At 42.2% G+C, this 27392-nt stretch overlaps 1 protein-coding gene across 1 annotated transcript in view; it reads left to right on the top strand.

The window, feature by feature from the left end:
- Positions 1 to 27392, top strand: part of CFAP44 (cilia and flagella associated protein 44) — a 102870-nt gene that overhangs the window by 26727 nt on the left and 48751 nt on the right. The window contains 9 exon segments of the mRNA XM_023758706.1: positions 2304 to 2398; positions 5992 to 6201; positions 8528 to 8638; positions 10515 to 10676; positions 13538 to 13795; positions 22452 to 22597; positions 23197 to 23272; positions 23274 to 23361; positions 23364 to 23467. Coding sequence (XP_023614474.1) covers positions 2304 to 2398; positions 5992 to 6201; positions 8528 to 8638; positions 10515 to 10676; positions 13538 to 13795; positions 22452 to 22597; positions 23197 to 23272; positions 23274 to 23361; positions 23364 to 23467 — 1250 coding nt within the window.

The raw sequence follows: 27392 nt of genomic DNA, 5'->3' as shown, positions 1-27392 counted from the left end.
GGGACTGTCTGTGCTTCCTGGACTTGCATGTCTATTTCATTCACTAGATTAGGGAAGTTTTCTGTCATTTTTTCAAATAGGTTTTCAATTCCTTGATCTCTCTTCTCCTTCTGGCATCCCCATGATGCAAATGTTGGTAGACTTGAAGTTGTCCCAGAAGCTCCTTAAATCCTCAATTTTTTTGGATTCCTTTTTTTGGGGGGGTGGGGGTGGGGGTGGGGGGAGGAAGGCTCTTTTCTGCTTTGTTATCTTCCAGATCTCTGATTTGATCCTCTGCTTCATCTACTCCACTGTTGATTCCCTGTAATGCATTCTTCATTTCAATTAGTGTATTCTTAGTTTCTGACTGCTTTCTTACATTTTTCTTATCTCTGCTTTTAGTTTCTTATCTCTTTGTTGATGTTTTCACTAAGTTCATCTACTTATTTAGCATTCTTATAACTAGTGTTTTGAACTTTGCATCTAGTAGATTGCTTGTCTCCATTTTGTTTAGTTTTTTTTTTCTGGAGTTTTTTCTGTTCTTTCATTTGGGACATGTTTCTTTGTCTCCTCATTTTGGCTGCCTCCCTATGTTTGTTTCTATGCATTAGGTAGAGCTGGTACATCTCCTGGGATTGGTAGAGTGTGCTACAGGGCCTAGTGGCACAGCCTCCCCATTCACCTGAGCTGGATGCTCCAGGTGTGCCCCCAGTGTGGGCTGTGTATACTCTCCTGTTGTAGTTGAGTCTTTATTGCTATTAGCACCATTTGGCTGTGAGGACTGGCTTTGATCACCATGGAGGATAAGCTCTACAGGGGCTGGCCCCACAGAACAGGACTTCATCATTATTCTGGTTCCTGCTGAGTCCATCCCTTAAGTATGTTCTCATGGAGGAGGTTGAGTGGTGCTTTTATGTGGTCTGAAGCTGTTCACCAGGTGCACTGGCTCTGAGACCTCCTGGGAGGTGCAGGCCAAGGTCAACCTGTGCCCTGCCCAGGGCCTTCTGGCATGAGCTACACAATGACCTGCAGATGACTGCTACTTATGCTGGGTTTGGAGGTGCCCAGGAGAGACCAACCTATGAACCAAGGCCAGCTATCACTAGTGCTGGGCCTAAAGCCACTTACAAGAGGTACATAGCAAGGGAAAGGTCAGATAATGCTTGTTTGAGAGATTTTAGAAAAGTCTGAAGCATGATCCAAGACAGGTCATTTGTATGGAAAAGCCACTGGAAATGGCTTGGGTTGGGTATGCAAGTTGGGTGGGGTGGGGTTTCAGGTAATCACCAGGGTGGGGCAAATGGGGACAAGTTGACAGAGACTCAAATATGGCACTTGCCTGCTGGCTCAGTGGGAGCAGGGCTCAGAAAAGAAACAATGGCCTTTGCCAGGACTTCTGTCTGGAGAAAGCTGCCCCTCCAATTCTCACCTCCAGGCCACATAACTCAGTCCCTCCTGTACATCCCTGGTGCCCAGGCACTGGAACTCAGAGCAAGTCAGTCTGTGTTTGGGCCCTTTCAGGGGAACGCCTGAGACTCTGTCTCACTCAGCCATAATCCAAGCTGGTTTTTACAGCCTGAAGTTGATGAGGACTTCTCTTTCTAGCTCTGAAATCCTGGGCTTGGAGGCCTGAGATGGAGTTGGGACTGCTTGTTCCTTAGGGGGTCCTCTGCAGCTGAAACATCAGTCCCGATTTTTATCTGCCACACCTGGGTGTGGGACCCATTCTGAGTCTCTGCCCCTACCAGTTTTGATGTGGCTTCTTCTTTATATCCTTAGTAGTAGGACTTATGTTCAGCTTGGTTTTAGGCAGTTCAGAATGATGGTTCTTCTGTAGTTTAGTTGTAATTCTAATGTGGTTAAAGGAGGATGCAATTACTGCATTTACCTACACCGCCATCTAAACCAGAACTCCCACTTGTCTTCTGTATTACACATGTTTATAAGTTATCAAATCAACACTATATATAGAAATTTTTTTGTTGTTGATCCTCACCCGAGGATATTTTTTCCATTGATTTTTAGAGAGAGTGGAAGGGAGGGGGAGAGAGAAAAACATTGATGTGAGAGAGACACATTGATTGGTTACCTCAACCAGAATCAAACTCTCAGTCCTTCGGTGAGTGGACTGATGCTCTAACCCTTGAACTACATCAGCAAGGGCATATATAGAAATTTTTGACTAAGGAAAGGTTATTGGATTATCAGTGGATGTAGTTATTTATGAAATTTCTTGTTAAAATTCTCAACATGTGAAGTGAGCCAAGGTTATTTAAAAAAGGATTACATATACATTTGTTTCTTTTAAAACTATCTTTCTATAGGCTCTGTTCGAATCTATGATTTTGCTAGCAGAAATTTTTTGACTCAAGTGAAATTCAAACAAGGAGGCACAGCTCTTGCTTGGGTACCTCGTCTGGTAAGTTTATTATAAGGAACTTCTATTAGATTTTATTAATAAATATAGTATACAGTGCCATTTCTTAGAAATGCAGATATTTTTCGATTCTGGATTTCAGAGAAGAATAATCATTTTAAGTTAGTTTATTCACCTCTATCTGCCTGGCTCTGATTTCATTCATTCTATTTATATTTCCAGCATGCCTACTAGGTGCTGGGCCTTGTTCTGGATTCTAGGACTATAGCAATGAACAAAGACAAAAATACTTGCCCTTGTTGCACCTTACAGTATAGTGGGAGACAAGGGGCAGAGACAGACAATAAACAAGTAAATTTGTGATATGTCAGACAATGATAAGAGCTATAGGAGAAAATCAGGAAGAGACATGGAGTTGTTCTAGTTATCTATTGCTGTGTAACAAACTATAACAAAATGTAGTGGTATAAAGCAACCATCATTTTGTTTTGCTCACTTACTCTGTAGAGTGGGAATTCAGACAGGTGGCATGGGAATTCAGACAGGTGGCAGCAGGGATGGGTTATCGCTGCTTCATGGTTTTGGGGACCTCAGCTGGGAAGACTTGAATGGCTGGGTCCTGGAATTATCTAAAGGCTTCGTATTACAAGTCTGGCACCTGAGTTGAAGGCTGGGCTAAGCTGGGATGTCAGCAGGAGTGCTTACCTAATATCCCTTCCTATGGCTTGGGCTTCATCGCAGTATGGTGGCCTCAGGGCAGTCACACACTTCTTACACAGAAGGTCGGGACTCCAAGATCTAGTGTCCCAACAGACAAGGCAGAAGCTGCTGGCCTTCCCAGCCTTGGAAGCCACAGATTAAAGGGGGAGGGATTTAAACCCCATCGCTCCATGGGAGGCATGTCAAAGAATTTGCAGCCATGTTTTTAAAATGTCATGGGAGTATTTTGGGAATGTTTTATCTTTACTGTTTTGGGTTGAAATAAAATACAAAATGTTTCAAGCTTAAAGTAGATGTGGAGATGGCTGGAGTGGAGGGGAATTTCATGATGGGATCAAGATCAGAAGGAGAATTTAGGCCAGGGAATAGAGGCAGAACAATGATTAGGCTAAAACAAGTAGAAACCACAAATATTTGGGTTACCAAACCTGGCTCACTCTTTATTCTAATCTTTTTACACCCTTACTAAAGTCTTTAAAATACAGCCCAAGTAATTGAATCATTTACTGAGATGGTTATGTGATGTCCATAGAATGTTTCCTGTTTTAGCCTTACATCCAAGTAATGATCATATGGATATTATACTAGAATTAAATGCCCCTTCTGCATACTCTCTTGCCTTCTGGAAAACTCTACATCATTTTTGATAACTCAGCTAAGGTCAAACATCATCTCCTCTGCATAGCCCTTTGTGACCCCACCTTCAAATACAGCTAAGTGTTCCTTCCTCTGTCATTTTTTTTTTTGTTTATTTGTTAAGGATTGTGTATATACTTCTGTTACAGCACTTAGCAGAACATACTAAGATGATTTGCTTTATTATATATCCTTTCCATAGGCTATTTGTTGTTTTTGTTGTTGTTAATCCTCACCTGAGGATATTTTTTTCCATTGATTTTTAGAAAGAGAGGAAGGGAGAGAGAGAGAGAGAGAGAGAGAGAGAAAGGGAGAGAGTCATTGATGTGAGAGAGACCTGCATGCTCCTTGACTGGCTGGAGGTCAAACCTGCAACCCAGGTATGTGCCCTTGACCAGCAATTGAACCCATGACCCTTTGGTACATGGGCCAACACTCTAACCACTGAGGAACACTGACCAGGGCAAGACTGTGTTCTTCATGGTGACAATCATATCTACTCTTTGTACCTCCAGGGCCTCTACAGTTACTGGTACATTTAGAAATTTAGTAAATATTTGTTGAATTAACAACATTCCACTGGAGTTGAGTGGGGTACAGTTTTCTTATTCCCAATATTCTCGTAATTGCTTGGCCTCAGGCATGATCACTGTGCTCTAAAGCAGCGATTGCCAACCAGTGGTCCGCAGACCACTGGTGGTCCATGGGATCTGAAAGATTGGCGACTGCTGCTCTAAAGATACCAGGGATGCCTGGCTGGTGTTGCTCAGTGGTTGAGCGTTGACTTATGAACCAGGAGGTCATAGTTTGATTCCTGGTCAGGGCACATGCCCTGGTCTCGGGCTCGATTCCCAGTGTGGGGTGTGCAGGAGGCAGCCAATCAATGATTCTCTTTCATTATTGATGTTTCTATTTCTATCTCTCTTTCCCTCTCTGAAATCAATACAAATGTTTTTTGTGGTTTTTTTTTTAAAAGAGAGAATACCAAGGCTATTGCCCTTCTCCTGAATGCCTTTAAGACAGCATATTTAGCACTTTTCAGGCATTGCTGGATTTATATTCCCAACCCAGACTTCTCCTCTTAACTGCAGATGATATGTCATCTCTACTTTGAGATCTCCAGGGGACTCCAAACTCAACATAGCCAAGACTAAATTAATGACTTTCTGCTTGCCCCCAGCTATCCTCCCTCCAAAACAATAGCAGCAACAAACCACACACACACCTGGCTTCTTCCAGTGTTTCCTGACTCAGTATATATCTTAGTTGTCATTGACACCTTCCTCTGCCTCATTCCCCATGTCCATTCATTACCAATAGGGCCATTATACTTCTTACTAAAATGTGTCTATGTCCCTCTTCTCCACTACATCACCTCAGACCACGTTACCACAGTCACCTTTCTAGAGTATGGCAGTCATCTCTTCAAAGGACTCCCAAAGGTCGCCCTGCATTCCATCAGGCCATCTCAGATCTACCTTACACACAGCAGTGAGGATGACATTTCTAAAATAGCAAATCTGATCATGTCACTGCCCACCCCCAGCCCACCACTAAAAACCTTTTGTTGACTTCCTGCTACTCTTGGAATGAAGACTATGCCTACTGTGACATGGTGCCTGCTTATTTCCCTCGCTAGCCTCTTGTGGATGCATTGCTCCCTTACTCAGTCTGCTCTTGTCAAATTATAACTTTTTTCTTGAGTTCCATTCTTTACTGACACATGACATTTGCACAAGCTACAGCCTCTCCCAGAAGTGCTTCTGCCATCTTCCTGTTCATTAATTCCTGGGCCTTTTTCTGATCTCAGCTCCACCATCTCTTCCTTCAGAAAGTCCTCAGTCTAGGTCAGCTTTCTTTGTTATATGCTCTCAGGGAATAAGTTTCTTTCCTTTAGCACTTATTTCAGTCCTTAATTCCTCACTCATTTGTGTGATTTATTAATTAATGTCTGTCTTCCCCACTAGATCATACATTCTGTGAAAGCAGGGACTGAGACTGCGTATGCTCATTCTTGAATTGCTGGTGGTAGGCGCCTGACATGTAATTGACAGACACTCCTCCAACATTTGCTCATGAGTGGTTGAACTGCCATTGTTTACCCATCTCATAGACATCCTAGAATAGATGGAGGTTACCAGAAAGTGGAAGAAGGAATTACCAATGGGCTGCCATTGTTAAATGATTTAAGTCTACTGATAAATAAAATACAGATGTAACATAGTATAACTTCCCTAATCAACTAATTTCAGATTTCTTGCATTTAATTTTTGTCTAAGATAAGCTTCACCGGAGCACAGATTATTGTAGGATTTGAAGATGGGGTTGTTCGAGTTCTTGAACTTTATGATCCAAAAGAGCTCACAGTTTTTGCAGGACGGAAGAAATATTCAGATGCAGATCTTCATTTGAAACATGTTTTCAAACCCCATACTGATCGGGTTACTGCTTTAGCTTTTGAACGTGATGGAGAAATTCTAGCCACAGGGGTGAGTAGTAGATTTTCTTTGTTTTCTATTGATGTTTGATGGTTAACCTTGCCTTATTAATCTTCCTACTTAATGATGCCTTATTTGGAGATGCTCATTTCTAAGAACATACCCATATTTTGCTTTCTTTGTATTCATATTCTTTCAGCATGGTCTGTGCATGACATTTTAAAATATTCTTACAATTTGAGTTCTAATGTTTATTTTAAAGTAATAGAAAATTTCAGCTGAAAGTCATGCAAGATGTTTTATCTATATCAATATTACATAGCATAGGTATATTCCCATAATAGAAGAGAAGACTGAAGAGAATGACTATGTAAATTCTTTGTGCATTAATAGGCGAGCATTGGCATTGGGGAACATTTTTTTCTGAATTAATCTTATGTACAGGTATGGTCATTATTTTTTCAGAACCAAATACTGGAATACATGGTTTATCAAGTGTTTTATGGGGAAAATGAAGTAAATATTGGCAATAAGAATTTTTCCAGAACAATCTGGGAATACATGATCATTGTAGTTATAAGTGTGCATGTAGGAATAAGTATACAGTAAATATATGATAGCTAATAAATGCTGCTTTGTGTTCTATGGAATTGATTTTATAATAATATACTAGAGGCCCGGTGCACAAAAATTTGTGCACTCGGGGGGGAGAGGGGGTCCCTCAGCCCAGCCTGTGCCCTCTTGCAGTCTGGGACCACTTGGGAGATTATGACTTGCTGGCTTAGGCCTGCTCCTGGGTGGCAGAGGGCAGGCCCAATCCCTAGGTGCAGCCCCTGGTCGGGCTCAGAGCAGGGCTGATTGGGGAGTTGGGGTGCCACCCCCTGTCATGCACAGAGCAGGGCGGATCGGGAGGTTGCGATGCCACCCCTAGTCACGCTCAGGGTAGGGCCGATTGGGGGGTTGGGGCACCACCCCCTGTCACACTCAAGGCAGGGTCGATAGGGAGGTTGTGGCACCACCCCCTGTCACACACAGAGCAGGGCCGATCAGGGGGTTGGGGCTCCGTACCCTGTCATACACAGAGCCGCAGGGCGATGAGGGGGTTGGGGAGCTCCCCCATGTCATGCACAGAGCAGGGCCCATCGGGGTTGAGGCGCTCCCCCCTGTCACGCACAGAGCAGGGCCCATCAGGGGGTTGGGGAGCTCCCCCATGTCACTCACAGAGTAGGGCCGATAGGGGAGTTGGGGCACCACCCCCGTCACCCACAGAGCAGGGCGGATCAGGGGGTTGGGCGCCGCCACTGTCACACTTAGGGCAGGGCCGATGGGGAGGTTATGGCTCTACCCTGTCACACACAGAACAGGGCCCGTGGGGAGGGGGGACTGGGGCGCCACACCCTGTCACACACAGAGCAGGGATGATCAGGGGGTTGGGGCACCGTACCCTGTCACACACAGAGCCGCAGGGAATCAGGGGGTTGGGGAGCTCCCCCCTATCAGGCACAGAGCAGGGCTGATCAGGGGGTTGGGGTGCCTTCCCCTGTCATGAACAGAGCAGGGCAGATAGGGAGGTTGTGGGGCTGATCAGGGGGTTGGGGTGCCGCAGGTGATCAGGGGGTTGAGCAGGGCAGATAGGGAGGTTGTGGCCCTGCCCCCTGTCACACACAGAGCCGCAGGGTGATCAGGGGGTTTTGTCGCTGCCCCCTGTCATGCTGATCCCGGTGCCAGGAGGCCTCGCGGCTCCGCTGATCCTGGTGCTGGGAGGCATATTACCCTTTTACTATATAGGATAGAGGCCTGGTGCACGGGTGGGGGCTGGCTGGTTTGCCCTGAAGAGTGTCCTGGATCAGGGTGGGGGTCCCCACTGGGGTTCCTGGCCAGCCTGGATGAGGGGCTGAGGGCCGTTTTCAGGCTGGCGGGTGACTGAAGCTCCCAACCTGTCCTTTTTTTCTTTTTTTTAAAATTCTGGGCCAGCTTTAGCTCTGAGGCTTGGCTCCAGCTATGAGGCCTCCGCTGCTGAAAGCAGGTTTCTGGCCTTTGTTTACCTTCTGTATTTGAAACAATGTTGGGGTCCTGCTGGCTGAAGCCCGGCAGGTTTCTGGGGTTTTGTTTAGCTTCTATATTTGTTACAATGTTTCTTAGAGTTGCAGCTCAGAGGCTGGCAAGGCAGGCGGGGAAGCTTGGCTTCCTCCGTCACTGGAGCAAGCAAGTCTTCCTGTTCGCGTCAGCTGCCTGGCTGCCGGCCGCCATCTTGGTTGGCAGTTAATTTGCATATCTCAGTGATTAACCAATGGGAAGGGTAGCGGCCGTACGGCTAATTACCATGTTTCTCTTTTATTAGATAGGATATTTGGCTGATATTTCTTATTTTTCTTAGAGTAAAGATAAAACTGTGTTCTTCTTTGAAGTGGAAAAGGATTATAAACCAATTGGTTATATTAATACTCCTGGACCTGTTATCCAGTTAGTATGGTCTCCGGTCTCTCATGTAAGTAATTATTATTGGTTTTCATGCTTAAATCTTAATTACTACACAATGAAGTGACCTGATAGATAGAGAATAGCAGGCGCAATTATTAGCCCAATTCCTGGCTTCTGCATTGAGGGACCAGGATGCTGCTCAGCTTGGCTATCAGTATATCCTTAGGAGCTTCACATTCTCCCCACTACCCCTCTTCCTTCCACACTCTAATTAGTTGGCCACAGTCCCCTCTGAAAACATTCGGTTATATCCAGCTTTGCTTCAACAGTGGTGCCTTATCTTGATAACACAATATGTCAGAACTAGAGGCCTGGTGCATGGATTCGTGTACCAGTGGGGTCCCTCAGCCTGGCCTGTGGGGATCGGGATGAAACAGGCTTTCCGACATCCCTCGAGGGGTCCCAGATTGTGAGAGGGCACAGGCCAAGCCAAGGGACCCCACGATCAGGGGCGGAGAGCGATCACAGGAGGGCTCCAGTGCATGCCCAGCCCAGCTCACCCAGTCCCTATTGGCTGGACCCCAGCAGCAAACTAACCTACCAGTCAGAGTGTCTGCCCCCCTGGTGGTCAGTGCGTGTCATAGCGACTGGTTGAATGGTTGACTAGTTAGACACTTAGCATATTGGGCTTTTATAAATAGGATATGTTGACTTGGGTCTGTCAGTCATTCTGATGTTCACCAAGTTCTGTTCTAAGGTCTTTACTTCTCTTCTGCTCCCATCCCACATCCATTTTCACTTCTAATCTTCCATTCTCTCTTTCTTAACAACTACTAGTGATTTAGTATTGAGTACTAATCTTGTGTAATGCCTATAATTTCCCTAAGTTTGCTCAAAGGATAATTCAGCCATCTGAATAGTGATTAAATTTCTAAACTGGGTGCTGTACTAGGTTCCAGGATAATAATAATATTGGTGATCTACATAGAAGTGATGTCAGGATTACTGGGTTAACATCTATAATCTGTTTTAAGATCTTCTAAAGAAAAGGATAGAAAAATATAGTAGTAATATCAAGAAAAATGTCTTAAAATTAACAATGCTTATTGTTTTTTTAAATGCATTTATTTATTTTTTAATTACAATTGACATACAATATTATATTAGTTTCAGGTATACAACACATTGATTAGACATTTATAAAACTCATTAAATGATCACCCTGATAAATCTAGTATCCATCTGACACCATACATAGTTATTACAATATTATTGACTATAATAATCCCTATGCTATACTTTATATCCCTATGACTATTCTATAACAGTAATTTGTACTTCTTAATCCTCTCACCCCAATTCTCTCTCCCCTCTGGCAACCCTTAAAATGTTCTTTGTATCTATGAGTCTGCTTCTGTTCTGCTTATTTATTTTTTAGATTCCACATATACTAGTAAGTAAAATCATATGGCATTTATCTTCCTCTGTCTGACTTATTTCTTTAAAAAATATTTTTATTGATTTCAGAGAGGAAGCGAGAGGGAGATAGAAACATCAATGATGAGAGAGAATCATTGATTGGCTACCTCCTGCACTCCCCCTACTGGGGATCGAGCCTGAAACCCAGGCAAGTGTCCTGACCAGGAATCAAACCATGACCTCTTGGTTCATAGTTCAATGCTCAATCACTGAGCAACACTAGCCGGGCTGTCTGACTTATTTCACTCAGCACAATACCCTCTAGTTTCACCCATGTTATTGCAGACGGCAAGATTTCATTCTTTTTTATGGCTGAGTCTTATTCCATTGTATATGTGCACCAATTCTTCTTTATCAATTCATTAGTTGATGGACATTTAGGTTGTTTCCATATCTTGGCTATTGAAAATGATGGTGCAATGAAGATATTGATGTAAATGACATGTTTAATCTTTCTTTTTTAGCCTGAAAGTACTTTATTGATTTTCTGTGAGAATGGCTATGTCCTTGAAGCTCCATTTCCAACCATAAAGGCGGACGTGGAGGATGACAATATAGTTACCTATGAAATCAAAGACATGCGCATAAAATGTTTCCATTTCTCAAGTGTCAAATCTAAGATTCTGGTATGAGATATCCTTGAAGCATTATCTTTTAATATTTTGTTTGTTAGAATATAAAATATTCTGTGTTAAGTGCTGGGAAAATACAAAGAGGAATAAGACATAGGCAGTAGTGAATAGATATTAAAATCACAGCACAAAGAAAAGAATTCTAGGGGCATGCAGAGAAAAGAATATATGATTCTGATGGAAGCATGAAAGGAGGTCAAGAATGACTCTTTTGAGGTGACATTCAGTCCTTAAAAATTGAGAAGAATTTTGAAAGGTTGAAAATGAGGAGGAAGGCAATAAAAGTTGGGAGAACATCCTGGGGGAAGGCAGACTTGTTTTGGTGTTTGGGGGAAATGAAGAATGAACTGATAAAATAGAGGGAGGCAGTTTGTGGTGGGATGTGGCAAATCTGTGACCAATACCAGGGACTCTAAATACTAGCCAAGATGTTTCCATTTATTTCTTAGACTATTGGAATCCATTAGAGTTTTTGTGGAGGGGATTGATGAGAGCATGTTAAATTAGAGATAATTCTGAGAGGTAAGCAGAATAAAGAGGTAAAAAATGAGAGTTAGGAATGCCAGTTTTAGGGGCTTTTTTCAATAATCAGTTGATAGTGCTGAGGGCCAAAGTCACAGTTTACTAAAAATAGAAACAACTTCCCTCATAGACTATTTCAGTGTTATGGGAAAAGGGGCCTGGACAATAGTGGGTCTGCCTAGAGCAAGCATGTCAAACTCGTGGCCCGTGGGTGGCATGTGGCCCACAACAAATATTTTTGCAGCTCAGCCAATATAATGGTATGTAAGAAACATTTTAATAAAAATTTCATAACAATTTTTACAATATTCTGTTACACATAATTATTAATAACAAACTAAAACATTTGCTAATGACTGATTACTATAATCATGTATTCATTTCTGTTCCCCGCCTTACACACAGGCGCACCATTCCTCTCCACCAGTACTAGCAGCAAATATTTTAGCAGCTGATTGCCACGTCATTAGTCTTGTACTGACTTGTTTGGTGTGCGCAACAGGAAATATTTCGCTTTCGGAGAGCAAGAAAAATAGGTTTATGCTGGAAGCAAATTCCAGCAGGTCATAATTATGCAAGAAGTTCATCAGAAGGCTGATGGATCTTGGGGCTTCAGCGGGGCTGAAAATCTGCATATATTATTACCTGATGCTGAACAGCTGTAGGCATTTCCCCTAACCTGATACTCTTTTCCTGTTTACCAAACTACCTGTTTGCATTCCTAAAGGGCCTGGCCAGCAAATAAACAGCCGTGGGTCCGGAGATTCAGAGGGCCCACTTCACTAGCAAGTGGAACCTCCCCTGGCTCCCCCATGCCTCCCAAATTTATATTCCATGTCTAGTTTATTTAATTTACGTTGCAGCCCTTCTCCAGATTCTTGAACCCTTGCAGCTGCGGATAAGACCCCAGCAGGTTTATTTACATTACGCTTATTAATTTGTGCAGTTATTCAGTGACTGGTAAGTTAATGTTGAAGAAAAAATATTAATTTTTATTAAAATGTTCTATTATTTTAAGTCAATGATTACTCATTGATTTCAGCCCTCTGTATTCAGCGTGTCTCTATAGAAATAAACCTATGTTTCTATGAAATTTTTTGCGGCCCAGATACACTTAAACCTTGTTTATTTGGCCCATGTTAGCCTTTGAGTTTGACATGCGTGGCCTAGAGCCTCCGGTAGTCTGTGGGTTCTTAACTTCATGTAGGAAAAATTTCACAACAGGAGTCCAGGTGAATTCTGGAGGATATTTATTATCGTTGGGGACAGTGAAACAAGAAAGGGCTGAGGAAATGAGCCTAGGCTGGTCTGCTCTGGCTCACTAAGAAGCTGGAAAAGGGGGGGTCTTGGGGACAGGTTCAGGGGTTTGCCCTGGCTTGTCGCTGCCCATTGGGCATGCTCCTGGGAAAGAGAGCTCACTAGGACCTTAGCATTAAGGGCTTTTAAAAAGGCTGGGTGTTTAGGAGAGGTCCTAAGGGAGGATCTCAATAGAATATTCATTTGTTTTATGCTGATGTGCCAAAATGAGATTTATTCCCTTAACTTCATATGTCCTTGGGTGTGGTTGGCAAATAGGACTAATTGGATTTCTGCTATCTATCTCCTTAAGTAGGGTGGTTTAAGCTATTAACCCTCTTGTTGGGGAGAAGTGAAAACCATTTACTCATAAATGTCCCTGGTTAAGGAAGAAAGGATTTACTAGAGGGCTGCAAACTGCTGTTTAACTATCTGTCTCAGTTTCCCTATTCCACTTGCTAAGAAATTTTCCTAGCTTCTTAGCTATACTATCTCAAGTCCACCTAATTGTTGGTCTGACAGGGTTAGACTCAGAGAAACTGTATTTAGCTGTTTATTAGGGGAGAAAAAACCCCAATGAAATAATGTCTATAAAGCCAGGATCAGTTGTGGGAGTGGGCGCTAATATAGAAATAAAGTTATTCCAAAGATTTGAAAAATTTAGTGATACAAATATATCCCCAAATTGATATCTATTGAGTTTCTCTGGGACAGCAGTTCTCAACCTGTGAGTCACGACCCTTTTGGGGGTCGAACGACCCTTTCACAGGGGTCGCCTAAGACCATTGGAAAGCACATATATAATTACATATTGTTTTTGTGATTAATCACTATGCTTTAATTATGTTCAATTTGTAACAATGAAGTTGGGGGTCACCACAACAAGAGGAACTGTATTAAAGAGTTACGGCATTAGGAAGGTTGTGAACCACTGCTCTAGGACGTCTTCCTTCTACTTTCTTTGTCTTCCCCAATAGTGTAAATGAATGAATGATTGTAATGGTTTTTACATCTCCTTAATGTCTCTTTTGTAAAAGAGATTAATAGAAATTGAAAAGAGAAGGAAACAAAAGGAGTTGAAAGAGAAGGAAAAGGAAGAAAGGAGGACACGGCTAGCAGAGGTGGAAGAAGAGGAGGTGGAGGATAAGAAAGAAGAGAAGGAGGAGGAGGTAGAGGAGGAGGCAGCGGTGGAGGAGGAGGAGGAGGAGCCATTACCCGAAATATTTATTCCATCAACCCCCAGTCGCATCCTCTGTGGGTTTTACTCTGGACCAGGGAAGTTCTGGGTTTCTTTGGTGAGTAATCAAATCTAATAAAAGAGAAACATGCAAATTGACCGTACCTCCGCTACACCCACAAGCCATGCCCACAAGCCACAGCCACCAGCCAATCAGGAGCAAATATGCAAATTAACCCAACTAAGACGGCATCGGCCATGGAGCTGGAGTGAGCAGGAGGCTTGGGTTGCCCCCAGCAATGGAGGAAGCCAATATTCCCACCTGCTCTGCTGGCCCTGAGCTCTGCTCAAGGCTACAAAGTTTCAATTATAGAAGATAAATAAATCCCACAAACCTACTTTCAGCCCGTGGCAGTGGCCAGCCTGAAAACGCCCATCAGCTCCTCACTCAGGCTGGCCAGGCACCCCAGTAGGGACCCCCACCCTGAAGGGGCTGTGGGCAGTCTGAAAATGGCCCTCAGCTCCTCACCCAGGCTGGCCACACCCCCAAGGGGGGAGGGTCCCCACTGGGGGGCTTGACCAGCCTGCAAACAGCCATCAGCCCCTCACCCAGGCTGGCCAGGCACCCAAATGGGGACCCCCACCCTGAAGGGGATGTGGCCAGCCTGAGAACAGCCCTCAGACCCTCACCCAGGCCAGTCAGGCACCCCAGTGGGACCCTCACCCTGATCCAGGACACCCTTCATGGCAAACCAGCTGCCCCCCACCCGTGCACCAGGCCTCTATCCTATATAATAAAAGGGTAATATGCGAATTGACCCTAACAGCAGAATGACTGGGGATGACTGGTTACTATAACACACTGACCACCAGGGGGCAGATGCTCAATGCAGGAGCTGCCCCCTGGTGGTCAGTGCACTCCCACAGGGGGAGCTCTGCTCAGCCACAAGCCAGGCTGATGACTGCCAGCACAGCAGCGCTAAGGATGTCCGACTACAGCTTAGGCCTGCTCCCCGCTGGCAAGTGGACATCTCCCGAGGGCTCCCAGGCTGCCAGAGGCATGTCTGACTGCCAGCTTAGGCCCGATTCCCTGGGGAGCAGGCCTAAGGCAACAGGTGGACATCCCCTGAAGGTCCCAGACTGCGAGAGGGCACAGGCCGGGCTGAGGGACCCCGCTGAGTGCACAAATGTTTGTGCACCTGGCCTCTAGTAATATAATAAATAGTTGTTATGTCAACCCTAAACCAACATATTTGATAGTCATTATATTCAGTACATATTTACTTTTTCACTCTTATGGTATGACTTCATTTACTAATTACTATTAAAGATGTGGAGTTTGAAGAATGAGTGTGAGTTACCATTGTTTTTATATCATCTTTATATATCTCTTATATGTCTACTTGTTATCACCTATGATAATCATCCATATTCTAAGAGGTCAAGGGGAAAAGAATCAGAGATAGAAGGGGGCAAAGGTATAAGGTGTTTTCCTGCTGAGTCTGTTGTTTATACATTTTGAAAAGAATTAGCATTTTGAAAATAATGGTAGTGCTATCCAGTATACTTTTGCTATACGGAGATCTTTACAAGTTTTGTCTGCTTCATCTATTTTTACAAATCTTGAATGGTCCCCTGGACCTTCCCAGGTACACTGGTCTAGATGTCTCTTGATCCCATCCCCTCTCCTTTTCTCAAAGATGTTGCATCTGTAGTAAGCCACCTGGTCTTCTGTATCATCAACGTCTTTCTAGTAACTCAGTTCTTATCAGCACATAAACATGCTCTAGTACTTATCTTAAATTTTTCCCCTTAATCTCTCTTTCCTTCCCCTCCACTGCTGCTTTATATGAAACTTTCTTGAAATAGTTTTCTGTAATTGCTGGCTTCAATTCTTCACCGCCTATTTGCTCTTTAACCAATTCTAGTTGAGTTTCTATCTCCACCACTTCACTTCAAAGATTTTCATATTGCCTAGCTCAATGGTTACTTTTCTATCCATTTGACCTTTCAGAAATATTTGATTGAGCTGAGCTTCCATCCTTCTTTTTTTAAAATAATTTTTTATTTTTCAATTAGATTTGGTTTACAATATTATATTAGTTTCAGGTGTATAACATTGGTTAGACATTTATATAACTTATGAAGTGATCACCTTGTTAAATCTCAGCAGAGTACTTTCTAGGTTCCTACATGGTGTTGTAAATGGCAAGATTTCATTCTTCTTTTTGGCTGAATTGTATTTCATTGTATATATGTATCACTTCTTCCTTATTCATTCATTTACTGATGGACACTTAGGTTGTTTCCATATCTTGGCTGTTATAAATAATGCTACGAGTATGGGGATGCATATGTTTTTTTCAATTTAGTGTTTTGAATTTCTTCAGATAAATACTGATAGTGGAATTGCTGGGTCCTTCGTTGCCTTTTTATATAGTCTTTGTTTTAAAGTCTGTTTCGTCTGGTATAACTAAAACTATCCCAGTTTTTTGTTGTTTCCATTTTCATGAAATATCTTTTTCCATCCCTTTCCTTTTAGTCTGTGTGTGTCTTTCTAAAGTGAGTCTGTTATGGATAGCATATATAAGGGTCTTGTTTTGTTATCCACTCAACCACTGTATGTCTTTTGATTGGAGCATTTAACCCATTTGTATTTAAAGTAATTTTTGATGGATATGTATTTATTGCCATTTTATTTATATTGTTGAAAGGAGTTTTTTGGGTAAAATAGGAATTTTGGGGGGTGAAATAGGCAGGTTTAGGAAATTTTAAAAATTAAGGGGTCCATGGAAAAAACACAGGGCTACAGAGTTGCAAAAGGGTACATTTCCATAAGACAAGGGAGCTGGGAGCAGCAGAAGTTATATTTTCATAAGGAGCTGGGAGTAGCAAAAGGTACACATTTACAGAATAAAGAGAAGGAGGAAGAAAGCCCAGAGGGAATAGGAGAACAAGGGAGGAGAGCCTCATGTGTCCCATGTGAGGTTTGACCTTTGAGCTCAGGAGTTGCTATAGTGACCAAATCAGAAGGGAATTAGTGACCAATCAGCAGGGATCTGAAGGCACAAAGATCTTCAGCTTTTATAAACTGTAGGGAAAAGGGACTCAGTGGCACCCTTTCCCCCTCCCCACATGGGAGTCTGTGCTGTGAGATTCTTTCCCATCCCCACGTGGGAGTCTGTACTTGTTCTTCAATAAATTTCCACCATCACTATGCCATCTTCTATCCGTGGTTTCATTCTTAGGCTCCAATGGACAAGGAGCCCGGGAAAAGCCATCCTGCCCAGGGAACATCACACGTTCCAGTTCAAAATTCCCGTATCATTGTTGATCTTTTTCTTCTTTTTCTAGAAGACCCTTGAACATTTCATGTAATACTGGTTTGGTGATGATGAAGTCCTTGGCTTTTTCTTGTTTGAGAAGTTTTTTGTCTGTCCTTTAATTCTAGATGATAGCTTTTCTGGGTAGAGTAATCTTGGTGTTGGTTCTTGCTGTTTATCACTTTGAATATTTCTTGCCAACCTCTCCTGGCCTACAAAGTTTCTGTTGAGAAATCAGCTGACAGTCTTATGGGAGTGTCCTTATAGGTAACTTAACAGTTTTCCTCTTGCTGCTTTTGAGATTCTCTCTTTGCCTTTAACCTTTGGCATTTTAATTATGATGTGTCTTGGTCTGGGCCTCTTTGGGTTCATTTTATTTTGAATTCTCTGTGCTTTCTGGACTTGTATGTCTGTTTACTTCAGGTTAGGAAAATTTCCTGTAATTATTTTTTCAAATAAGTTTTCAATTCTGTGTTCTTTCTCTCCTCTTTTTGGCACTCCCATGATATTAATGTTGGTATGCTTGAAGTTGTCCCAGAGATTTCTTAAACTGTCCTCACTTAAAAAATTTTTAGGGGTGGGAGTGTTTTCTGCTTCCTTATCTTTCAAATCTCTGATTAGATTTTCTGCTTTATCTACTGTGCTGTTGATTTCCTATCATGTATTTTTCATTTTAGTTACTGCATTTTTCATTTTTGACTGGTTCTTTTTTATGTTTTCTCTCTCCGTTTTTTATATTTCCTATCTCTTTGTTGAAATTCTCACTAAATTCACCAATTCTTCTAAGTTCATTGAGCATCCTTATAACCAGTGTTTTGAACTCTGCATCTGGTAAATTGCTTGCTTCCATTTTATTTTGTTAGGCTGCATTTTTCTGGAGGTTGTTCTATTCTTTCACTTAGGACATGTTTCTTTGTCTCTTAATTTTGGCTGCCTCCCTGTGTTTGTTTCTATGTATTAGGTAGAGCTGCTACACCTCCCAGGCTTGATAGAGTGGCCTTATGTAGTAGGTTTCCTATGGGGCCCAGTGGTACAGTCTCCCGGGTCATTTGAACTGGGTACATCAGATGTGCTCCCCATGTGAGCTGTATTTATCTTCCTGTTGTAGTTGAGCCTTGATTGCTGTTGGCACATCAATGGGAGGGGTTTATTCCATGCTTATTAAAAACTTTCTTTTCCTGGCTTCAAAGATACCACATCCTATTGGCCACTTCTTTTTAGCCTCTTCTACTGGCTTCTTATTTGCTGAACAACGTTTGGAATTTGAACTACTCTAGGATGTGGTCTTGTGCCCCCTCTTTCTTGCTAGGTGACTTTATCTGGTCCTGTGGCTTTAAATATCAATTATATGCCAATGATTCTTAAATTTTCATCTCGATTATTAATCTCTCCTCTCATATTCAAATTTATGTATCGATCTAATGTGATATCTTTCCTTGCACCTCAAAATTAACATGTTTAAAATATAACTTTTAAACCACATGTAAACTTGCTCCATTTCTAGCTCAATAAATGAGATTAGAATCCATCCACTTACTAAAACACAACTCAGAGTTGTTAATGATTTTTTTCCTTTGCCTTTGATACTCTTATATTCAAAGTATGTCTCTTGTAAGCAGCATATAGTTAAGCTTCTTCTTCTTCTTTTTTTTTTTTTTGCTATATGGCCATTAGAAAAATGATTTATTAAGTCTACAATAACAATAATGATAACAACAACAATAGAAAAATGGTAACAATAGCTAAAGTCTATTAAGTATTTCTATGTGCCAGACTCTCCTCTACGTTATTTTTTTTATTAAATCTTTATTGTTCAGATTACATTTGTTCCTCTTTCCCCCCCCCATAACTCTCCTCCTCCCAGTTCCCGCCCCACCCTCCACCCTCACTCCCCACCCACTGTCCTCATCCATAGGTGCACGATTTTTGTCCAGTCTCTTCCTGCATCTCCCATTCTCCTTTCCCCTCCAAGAATAGTCAGTCCATTCCCTTTCTATGTCCCTGATTCATTATAATCACCAGTTCATTCTGTACATCAGATTATTTATTCACTTGATTCTTAGATTCACTTGTTGATAGATGCATGTTTGTTGTTCACAATTTGTATCTTTACATTTTTCTTCTTCCTCTTCTTAAAGGATACCTTTCAGCATTTCGTATAATACTGGTTTGGTGGTGATGAACTCCTTTAGCTTTTCCTTATCTGTGAAGCTCTTTATCTGACCTTCAATTCTGAATGATAGCTTTGCTGGATAAAGTAATCTTGGTTGTAGGTTCTTGGTATTCAACACTTTGAATATTTCTTGCCACTCCCTTCTGGCCCGAAAAGTTTCTGTTGAGAAATCAGCTGACAGTCGTATGGGTATTCCCTTGTAGGTAACTGAGTTTCTTTCTCTTGCTGCTTTTAAGATTCTCTCTTTGTCTTTTGCTCTTGGCATTTTAATTATGATGTGTCTTGGTGTGGTCCTCTTTGGATTCCTCTTGTTTGGGGTTCTCTGCGCTTCCTGGACCTGTAAGTCCATTTCTTTCACTAGGTGGGGGAAGTTTTCTGCCATTATTTCTTCAAATAGGTTTTCAATATCTTGCTGTCTCTCATCTTCTGGCACCCAATAATTCTGATATTAGTGCGCTTGAAGCTGTCCCAGAGGCTCCTTACACTATCTTCGTATTTTTGGATTCTTTTTTCATTTTGCTTTTCCGGTTGGGTGTTTTTAGCTTCTTCGCATTTCAAATCTTTGGCTTGATTCTTGCGCTCCTCTGGTCTGCTATTGGGTATAATATTCTTTATTTCAGTCAGTGTATGCTTAATTTCTAGTTGGTTCTTTATCATAGCATCGAGGGTCTCATTAGTTTTCGTGAGGCTCTCATCAAGTTTATTGGCAGCTTGTAGCACATTATTGCAAGCCCTCAAAATTGCGTTTTTTAGCTCTATATCCTCCATTTCTGTCATGTTTTTTTGTCTCCGCATTTTTTATGCTTTCTTGGTGCACCCCCTTGTGGTCTTTGTGTGAAGTCTTGTTCTAGTTAAGCCTTGATTGTTGTAGTTAATACTAGAGGGATTTGACCACCAGGCCGACTGGCTGTGAGAATCAGCTGTGTGGAAAACTTCTGTCCTCTGGGGAGGTGCTAATCTAGCCTTTGCCTGAGGCGATCCGGCAAATGGCTCTGCGCAGGGCTTGGGCAGGATCAACAGGGCGGGCGGAGGGAGCAGTTATGGCTGCTCTCAGTCCCGTTCCCAGAGGCTCTGCTTCTCAGAACCCCGGCAGTCGCTGCAAACCTCGGAGAGAAAGCTGCCCTCAGGTTCCAACTGATGCCGGACAATCCCGCTTCTCCCGTCTGAGTCTGAGTCCCTAGAGACTCACCCGGATCTGGAGCCCAGAGTCTGAGACTCACTTCCGACCGAAAACGACAACCACGCCCTCAGCCACCAGCCCGCTTTCCGCGCGCTCCTCGGTACCTTTATATTTTCCACACTGCGCCTCCTCTGAGCTTCGGAATGCTGTTCTCTTTCCTTCTAGTTGAAGGGTCTCTCCTCAGCCAGCTTTCCTGTGGTTCTGGGTGATGTCCGTCCCGTCTTTTAGTTGTATTTTTGACATGGTTGTTTGCGGCAGCAGTCTCCGGTATTTACCTATGCCGCCATCTTGTTGATCTAGCTTCTTCTTTTTTTAAAAAAAAATTCTGTAGGTTGTTTTTTGTCTTTATTTTAATAGAGTACTATGTCTAATTATATTTAAGGTGATAAACTAATGTATTTTAGATTAAATCCACCATCTTACTATTTCTATTTATCACACTAATTCTATGTTCCCTTTTCACCTTCTTTTGGATGATTAAAGCACTTTCCCCATTTTTTCCTCTGTTAGGTTATGAGTTATGTATTCTTTTACTATTCTTTTGGAGGTGATCCTAAAGATCATAATATGCATCCTTAACCTAATATAATTTGATATGAATCTATTCTTTTACTAGTCCTAGAGAAAAAAGATATTAGAATACTTAATTCCATTGATCTTCCCTCATTGTCTCCAAAAGGCATTTTATTATTGTTTTATTTTCTTAGTATCACTTTGGTTTATTCTTTTTCTTGCCATTCATTTCTTTCTATATCTTTGTGATTACATCTTCTACCTGAAAAATAGCCTTCGGTATTTTCTTTAGTGTGTGAGCAGCAAATTCTCTGGGATTTTGTTAATTGTTATTAAATATTGCTATTCAGGATAATACTTGAAATAAAATGGAATTCAGTAGGTAGTCAGAAGTGAGAACACTCTTCTATTGACTTTTAAATGAAAACAAATCATCACAAGGCATATTATAATTGCACTAGAGGCCCAGTGCATGAAATTTGTGCATGGGTGGGGCGGTCCCCTCAGCCCAGCCTGCACCCTGTCCAATCCGGGACCCCTTGGGAGATGTCCAACTGCCAGTTTAGGTCTGATCATCAGGATTGACCTGGTCGACCCATGCAGCCTGCTTATTCAGTTGTTTAGTCATCCCTCACTAACCCCCCGACAGCCTGGTCATAGGCAGCCAGCAGTCGGACATCCCTCTCATAATCCTGGACTGCTGGCTTCTAATCGCTCACCTGCCTGCCTGCCTGGTCACCCCTAACTGTCCCCCCCACCCCCCGCCAGCCTGATAGCCCCTCACTGCCTCTGCGTGCTGGCCTGATAGCCCCTATCTGACCCCCTGCCAGCCTGGTCGCCCCTAACTGCCCCCACTGCTGGTCAGAATGCCCTCAACTGCCCTCTCCATGCTGGCCTGGTTGCTCCTAACTGCCCCCCCTCCACTGACTTGGTCACCCCTTACTGACTCCCCCACCCCCTGCTGGCCTGGTTGCCCCACACAGCCTGCTTGTTCAGTCGTTTAGTCATCCCTCACTAATCCCCCTGCTGACCTGGTTGCACCATGCAGCCTGCTTGTTAGGTCATTCGGTCATCCTTCACTAACCCCCCTGACAGCCTGGTCATAGGCAGCCATCTTGTGAGGGCATGAGGGTTAATTTGCATATTATCTCTTTATTATATAGGATAGGTACATATAAATGGATAATAGAGATGCTTTATAAAACCTATCTATCATCATAAAAATCAAATAAAGTAGATGTTTTAAGACATATATTTTTCCCAGCTGGTGAGGCTCAGTGATTGAGCATTGACCTATGAACCAGGAGGTTATGGTTTGATTCCTGGTCAGGGCACATGCCTGGGTTGCAGGCTCGATCCCCAATGGGAGGTGTGCAAGAGGCAACCAAACAATGATTCTCTCTCATCGTTGATATTTCTATCTCTCTCTTCCTCTCCCCACCTCTCTGAAATAAATAAAAATATATTAAGGGAAATAAGACATCTATTTTATGCTTTAAAATTTGAAATCATAAAATATTTCTCATATGGTCATATGTGTCTTTTATTGAAGTACCACTTTCTATGTTATTTATCCCTTTTCTAGGGCGGCTTTGATTCTGGTTTTCTATATCATTGTGAGTTCCCCCCATATGACAAAAGCAGTGATATCACACAACAGAAAGATGAACCTTTCGATTTCCGTTTTCTTGAGGCTACAGAAGATAATCCCATCCAAACCATCACTTTCAGGTGAACAGAATTTCAGAAATCTTAAAAAACAAACAAACAATAACCCACTGGTGTCCGTGTTTTTGTTCATTGTGAATATTGTCAGTTTTCAAAGATCTGTCTAAATGGAGGGGTACTCAAACAATGTTAAATAAATCAAAGGAAAAAATAGAATCAAAGCTGATCTTAAAACTGTATTTAATTCACTCTATCAAATATCTTGTCAAAAATTCTGTTTATCACACAAATGAATTGTGTGGATTTACTCTCTATTAGTTAGGAGGATGCTACTGCATGGTCAGGGTAATGATTCTGGAGAAATCATAAATTGAATTATTACTCATTTAATAATTACGAATTAATCATATATGCCAGTCATCCTTTTGCAGACCAAATGTAATAGCTCCAACTTTTAAGTAGGCTTTTTTCCCTCTACCCTTTTGTATTGGTTTGCTTGGGCTTCCATGGTTTGTGAGGGCTTCAACATGTGAATTTTGAGGGGGACATAATTTAGTCCATAATGCCTTTGTTACTAAAAATTTAGAAATTTGACAATTAATTTAAAATTAAACATTTTCAGATTAATATGAAGAACAATTTGCTTTCTTTTTGTTTCATAGTATTAACCAAGATTTTATGTTTTGTGGACTGCACAATGGAGCAATTCGAATCTATATCCTAAGCCCGAATGACTCTTTCATTGACCACTCTGGAAAGCTACTGGCACTTTACTGTGCATGACAATACTTATGGATGTATTACAAGCATTTCTCCTAGCTTTGATGACAGTTTTTGGTGACTACTGGAGCAGATGGCAATATCTTTGTGTTCACCATTTTTTCTGTTTTTGATTTAAGAGAAAGCATGAAAGCCAAAGTGCCATCTCCCAGGGTATGTATGTGACTGACCAACAACAACAAACCGTTTATTTTAAAATAGTAATGTAAAAAATTGTTCATATTCTTTAAAAATTGAAAACTACTTAGATACATTTACCTTGCAGACTGATCTTTCTATTAGTATTATAATCTTGATTTTTCTGGTGCCTCTTTTTCAAAAATTAAAGATGTTGAATTCCCCTTATTACTAACGATATAGAATTCTCCAAATTAAAAAGACTGTGCCAGTTTTTCTGTATCAATCACTAAAACAAAATTTGTTTTCAAAATGCACATTTTTTTCAGATATGTATGTTACTTTTTATTCATTCACTCATTGAAGGGGAAGATATGAGTTGTATACCATCATTTGTGCCTTTGAAAGGGGTTGTAAAAATATGGTTGCCTGTAGTATTAGAATATGACAATGTGGATCATGTTTGAAGATTCAGTTAAATTATTGTATTCTTTTTTTTAAAGATTTATATATATATATATTTTATTGATTTTTTTACAGAGAGGAAGGGAGAGGGATAGAGAGTTAGAAACATCGATCAACTGCCTCCTGCACACTCCCTACTGGGGATGTGCCCGCAACCAAGGTACATGCCCTTGACCAGAATTAAACCTGGGACCCTTGAGTCTGCAGGCTGATGCTCTATCCACTGAGCCAAACCACTTAGGGCAAATTATTGTATTCTTAAGCAGAATACATTATTGGCCTTGTAATAAAGATTGAGGGTTTAGATCCCCAAAGTATATCCTTTGGCCCTGTCACAGGACCTGAATTTCCTATTATCAAAGTGGTTCCTTTAGACAAAATTATTAATAATTTTGGAATTGCTTTAGGAGTAAGGAATTGTATTAGTGAAACCAGAGTTAAAATTCCTGTGAACACATTGGCTTCCCACTTAACAGGTGGCCAACTTACAAAGAACATACAAAGAACATAGGAAAGATTTGAGCAGGTAAATTTGGAGAATGGACTGTTGTTTAAAGAGGTTCAGCTCAGGAAGAGTAACTACAGAATGGAAAGTATATGAACAAGACAAAAATCTTTATCATTCTATAGAGCATCAACTCTCTCTATGGAAACCCATATTGGATAGGAAAAAATACATCCTGCATTTGTATAATTGTGTTCTTTTAGTTATGACTGCAATCAATATTTCTTAAATCACTGAAGCAGACTCTGCTTTTAAGAAGGCAAAATCAGAAAGAATTAAACAAACAAAAAAACTAAGCTCTGCATTGGTCTGGGGTTCTTACCTTATTGTACTTTAGAATCAGCGAGGGAGTCCTTAAAAGTACAGAGCCTGAGCCCTACCCAAGAGCAATTATATCAGAATCTCTGAAGGTGAGGCCTAGGTATCTATACCCCTCTCTTTCCCAGTCCCTGTGACTTTAACGTGCAGCGAGAAGCCATCCATTGTCAATGCTATCATGAGAGTGCATCAAGGAACTCGGAAGGCTGATGAACCTTGAGCTGTAGCAGGGCTAAAAGCTATGCATCAATTGTTCTGTGTTGAGATAGCAATGGCTCGAAGCAATTTCCTGACCTAATAGCCTCAAAGTAAATCTTTCCTGATCTTTACTTGTTGTGTTGTAAGTCAGCGAATGAGATACAAGACGCCTTAATAAACCAATTAATTACGAGTCATTTATTGCATGAAGCCCAGAGGGAGGTGTCTCTTCCAAATCTCTGAGGGAAGTAACACAGGAATTTTTTTGTGTTTATATCTTTGAGCTTCTTTGCAGATTTTACAAAGGGCTCTGTGTGAGTTCTTGTTACAGACAGTTTGTAATCTTGGATACATAAAGAACGAACATTTGGCATAAGAATATGGGAATTATTATCAGTATTAGTCCATTGCATCAGATGGCTAGCTTGCAAGGTCGGACAGTTAAGATTATCTTTTTCTATTATTTGAACCAAAAACAAAGTCATTTTATAGAATAAGAGACTGTCTTAAAGTGACAGAGTTTACAATGACAGAGTTTACAAGACTAGGGACTATCTAACAATAGCAGAGAGTTTCAAACAGAAGTTTTTTATACAAGATGGAGGTTACTATGCTTCATACTGACCTTTGAGACTGTCTATCTGCTACCTGTTTGCTGTGCTGTACTGAGGGCAAGATGTGTATCTAAAAGTGAATAAAAAGCAGACCTGCCAGAAGTCGGTGTGCCTCTCCAGGAGGGAGGTTTCCACCTGGCCCCCCATGCCTTCTAAATTCGTATTTCTTATCTAGCATTTTCATTTGTGTGCGGCCCCTTCTTCAGATCCTGAACCCTAGCCATAAAATGTTGTGGCAACCAAGATTGAGAACAATTGACATATATATGTATATATTATTTTAAAAATATATTTTATTGATTTTTTTACAGAGAGGAAGGGAGTGGGATAGAGAGTTAGAAACATCGGTGAGAGAGAAACATCGATCAGCTGCCTCCTGCACACTCCCTACTGGGGATGTGCCTGCCACCAAGGTACATGCCCTTGACCGGAATCGAACCTGGGACCCTTGAGTCCGTAGGCTGACACTCTATCCACTGAGCCAAACCGGTTAGGGCATTGACATATATTTTGAAACAGTTGGGAACACCTTTGTTTAAACTCAAATTTATTGTAAACAGCTGATGCCAGGAGGCCCTGGAAAATCACACTAATTTGGAGAACTAAGGGGCTTATCTCTGGAAATACATACAATTTAATCAAGTTATGTCCTAAGTGATTAGTGGTAACTGCAATGTATTAGCCATCACTGTCTCTTACATTGGTCATGATTTATGACTCCACTTTTACTAAAGTCATAAACCTGACTTATATAAAAATATTTAGACTTAATTTTATACATATGAAGGTATAAAGACTAGCAAGGTAACAAAACAAATTGATCAAAGAGGGTCTTTACAATGAATGACAGAAAAGCAGAGACCTGTCTACACTAATAAAAGAGAAAGATGCAAATTAACCATCACTCTATCAATCTGCCACTCTGCTACACCCACAAGCCATGCCCACCAGGCAATAAGGAGCGAGTATGCAACCACAGAGTTGGAGCCAGCAGGAGGCTTGGGTTGTCCCCGGTGATGGAGGAAGCCAAGTGTCCTGCCCTGGCCGGCCCTCCTCTCTGCTCAAGGCTACAAAGTTTCAATTATAGAAGATAAATAAATCCCAGGAAAAAAAGGAGAGGCTGGGAGCTTGGGTTGCCAGGGGGCATGGCTAGACTGAAAATGGCCCTAGCCCCTCACCCAGGCTGGCCAGGCACCCCAGTAGGGACCCCCACTGTGAAGGGGGTGTGGCCAGCCTGAAAACAGCCGTCAGCTCCCCACCCAGGCTGGCCACACCTCCATGGGTGATGGTCCCCACTGGGGGGCTTGACCAGCCTGAAAACAGCTATCAGCCCCTCATCCAGGCTGGTCAGGCACCCCAGTGGGGACCCTCACCCTGAAGGGGGTGTGGCCAGTCTGAAAATGGCCCTCAGCCCCTCACCCATGCTGGCCAGGCACCCCAGTGGGACCCCCACCCTGATTCAGGACACCCTTCAGGGCTAACCAGCTGGCCCCCATCTGTGCACTAGGCCTCTATCCTATATAATAAAAGGGTAATATGCAAATTGACCCTAACAGCAGAATGACTGGGAATGACTGGTCACTATGACGCACACTGACCACCAGGGGGCAGATGCTTAATGCAGGAGCTGCCCCCAGGTGGTCAGTGCACTCCCACAGGGGGAGCTCTGCTCAGCCACAAGCCAGGCTGATGGCTGCCAGTACAGTGGCGGTGGTGGGAGTCTCTCCTGCCTCCTCAGCAGCACTAAGGATGTCTGACTACAGCTTAGGCCTGCTCCCCGCTGGCAAGTGGATATCCCCCGAGGGCTCCTGGGCTGCCAGAGGGCACAGGCCAGGCTGAAGGACCCCCCCGAGTGCACAAA

Source organism: Myotis lucifugus, unplaced genomic scaffold, assembly GCF_000147115.1.
Source record: "Myotis lucifugus unplaced genomic scaffold, Myoluc2.0 scaffold_137, whole genome shotgun sequence".
NCBI lineage: Eukaryota > Metazoa > Chordata > Mammalia > Chiroptera > Vespertilionidae > Myotis > Myotis lucifugus.
This window is presented reverse-complemented; position numbering and strand designations above follow the sequence as displayed.